Source organism: Netta rufina, assembly GCF_964035555.1.
Source record: "Netta rufina genome assembly, chromosome: 18".
NCBI lineage: Eukaryota > Metazoa > Chordata > Aves > Anseriformes > Anatidae > Netta > Netta rufina.
In genome coordinates, this window is record NC_140142.1 from 4,412,622 (window position 1) to 4,414,579 (window position 1,958).

The 1,958-nt window shown below is 51.0% G+C and overlaps 1 protein-coding gene across 1 annotated transcript; it reads left to right on the forward strand.

The window, feature by feature from the left end:
* Positions 1-786: 786 nt before the first annotated feature.
* Positions 787-1,725, forward strand: LOC311216282 (olfactory receptor 14C36-like; the record flags this gene model as incomplete). The annotated part of the gene is made up of 1 exon (XM_084297829.1): positions 787-1,725. One exon carries the CDS (start codon positions 787-789, stop codon positions 1,723-1,725), a length of 939 nt encoding a protein of 312 aa, XP_084153955.1.
* Between the last annotated feature and the right edge of the window lie 233 nt (positions 1,726-1,958).

A 1,958-nucleotide genomic window follows, 5' to 3' on the forward strand; every position in this document is an offset into this window, starting at 1 on the left:
AGAGTCCTGCTGGTTTGCAGTGTGAGGTGAGGAAGTCTGGCAGAAACCTCTTGTATAGCCATAGGCCAGGTCTCCCTGGTCTGCCCAGAACACCCTGCTCGAGCAGGCCATGTCAGGCTCTCTGTCAAGTGCCTCATAGTTCTTGCAGCCATAGAAAAGAAGACAAGCTCACAAGCTCCATCTGGCTTTCTGTGGCGCTCCTCCCTCAGCAGCCTTCTCCAGTGTCTTCTCCGTTTTTTCAGGGAAACAGTCTAACGGGATGGTCCTGCAACTCATATAGGGGTGACACAGGGCAGCTAAGAACAGGACTGCTGGGCAGAGCTGCTCTGCTTGATCTTCACCAAGGGACACTCCCACAGGGTATCAAGAGGAATGCACAGGAAATTTGAGGACATTCAGCAACCCAATACCTATCCTAAGCATTGCAGGGCCTACTGGGATAGAATAAAGCAAAAAAAATCCCTACAGCTCAGCTCAGCACTCATCTGAGTTGTTTGCAACAACTGACAAGTAGAAGGCACTTGAGGTTCCCTCATGTTCCTGCTTTCCTCCTACTGCACAGGAGGAAGGAACTCTAGGGAGCCCACAACTACCCATTCTTCCAGTGTCACTCTCAGCTAGCACCAGCCACAGCTCAAGGAAGAGAGCTGCAGAAAATGTCTTCACATACTGAGCCTTGGACTGGGGGGTACTCTAAGGCTTGCAATAGTTCTTCCTCAAAGAAATCTTTTTTTAACTTTTTCTACCGTTTTCTCTCAAACAGGCAGCTGTGTTCAATGTCAGAAAATGCCCAACAGCAGCTCTGTGAGTGAGTTCCTCCTGCTGGCATTCGCAGACACACGCGAGCTGCAGCTCCTGCACTTTGCGCTCTTCCTGGGCATCTACCTGGCTGCCCTCCTGGGCAACGGCCTCATCCTCAGCGCCGTAGCCTGCCACCACCGCCTCCACACCCCCATGCACTTCTTCCTCCTCAACCTCGCCCTCCTCGACGTGGGCTGCATCTCCACCACTCTGCCCAAAGCCATGGCCAATGCCCTCTGGGACACCAGGGCCATCTCCTATCAAGGCTGTGCTGCTCAAGTTCTCTTTTTTGTCTTCTTCTTTGGTTCAGAGTATTCAATTCTAACTATCATGGCCTACGACCGTTACGTTGCCATCTGCAAGCCCTTGCACTACGGGAGCCTCATGGGCAGCAGAGCTTGTGCCCAGATGGCAGCAGCTGCCTGGGGCAGTGGCTTTCTCAATGCTGTCCTACACGCGGCCAGCACATTTTCCCTTCCCTTCTGCCAAGGCAACTCTGTAGACCAATTCTTTTGTCAAATTCCCCAGATCATCAAGCTCTCCTGCTCAGATGCCTACCTCCAGGAAGTTGAGCTACTTGTTTTCAGTCTTTCTTTTGTATTTGGTTGTTTTATTTTCATTGTATTGTCCTATGTGCAAATCTTCAGGGCTGTGCTGAGGATGCCTTCTGAGCAGGGCCGACACAAAGCCTTTTCCACGTGCCTCCCTCACCTGGCCGTGGTCTCTCTGTTTGTCAGTACTGGCATGTTTGCCTACCTGAAACCCCCCTCCATCTCATCCCCATCTCTGGATCTTGTCGTGGCAGTTCTATACTCAGTGGTGCCTCCAGCAGTGAATCCCCTCATCTATAGCATGAAGAACCAGGAGCTCAAGGATGCCTTGAAGAGACTGATGACTGCAGATGTTTCAAAATCAAAAACATAGCCTATTTTTTTCTGCATATGACCCACAATACCGTGCAGGCTCAAGGTTTGTTCTGTTATCTTTTTTTGTCATTTTTCTTACTCTGCAGGGCATCACCACCAGCTCAGAACTATGGGTTGCATGGGAAGAAGGTTCAGCAATGGCTGGCCAGTCCACTGCTCATTGCTCATCTCATAAAGGCTCCCTGGGAAGTAGGATGTCCAGGAGAAGAGCAGGGCCCCCTGCAGGTTCAT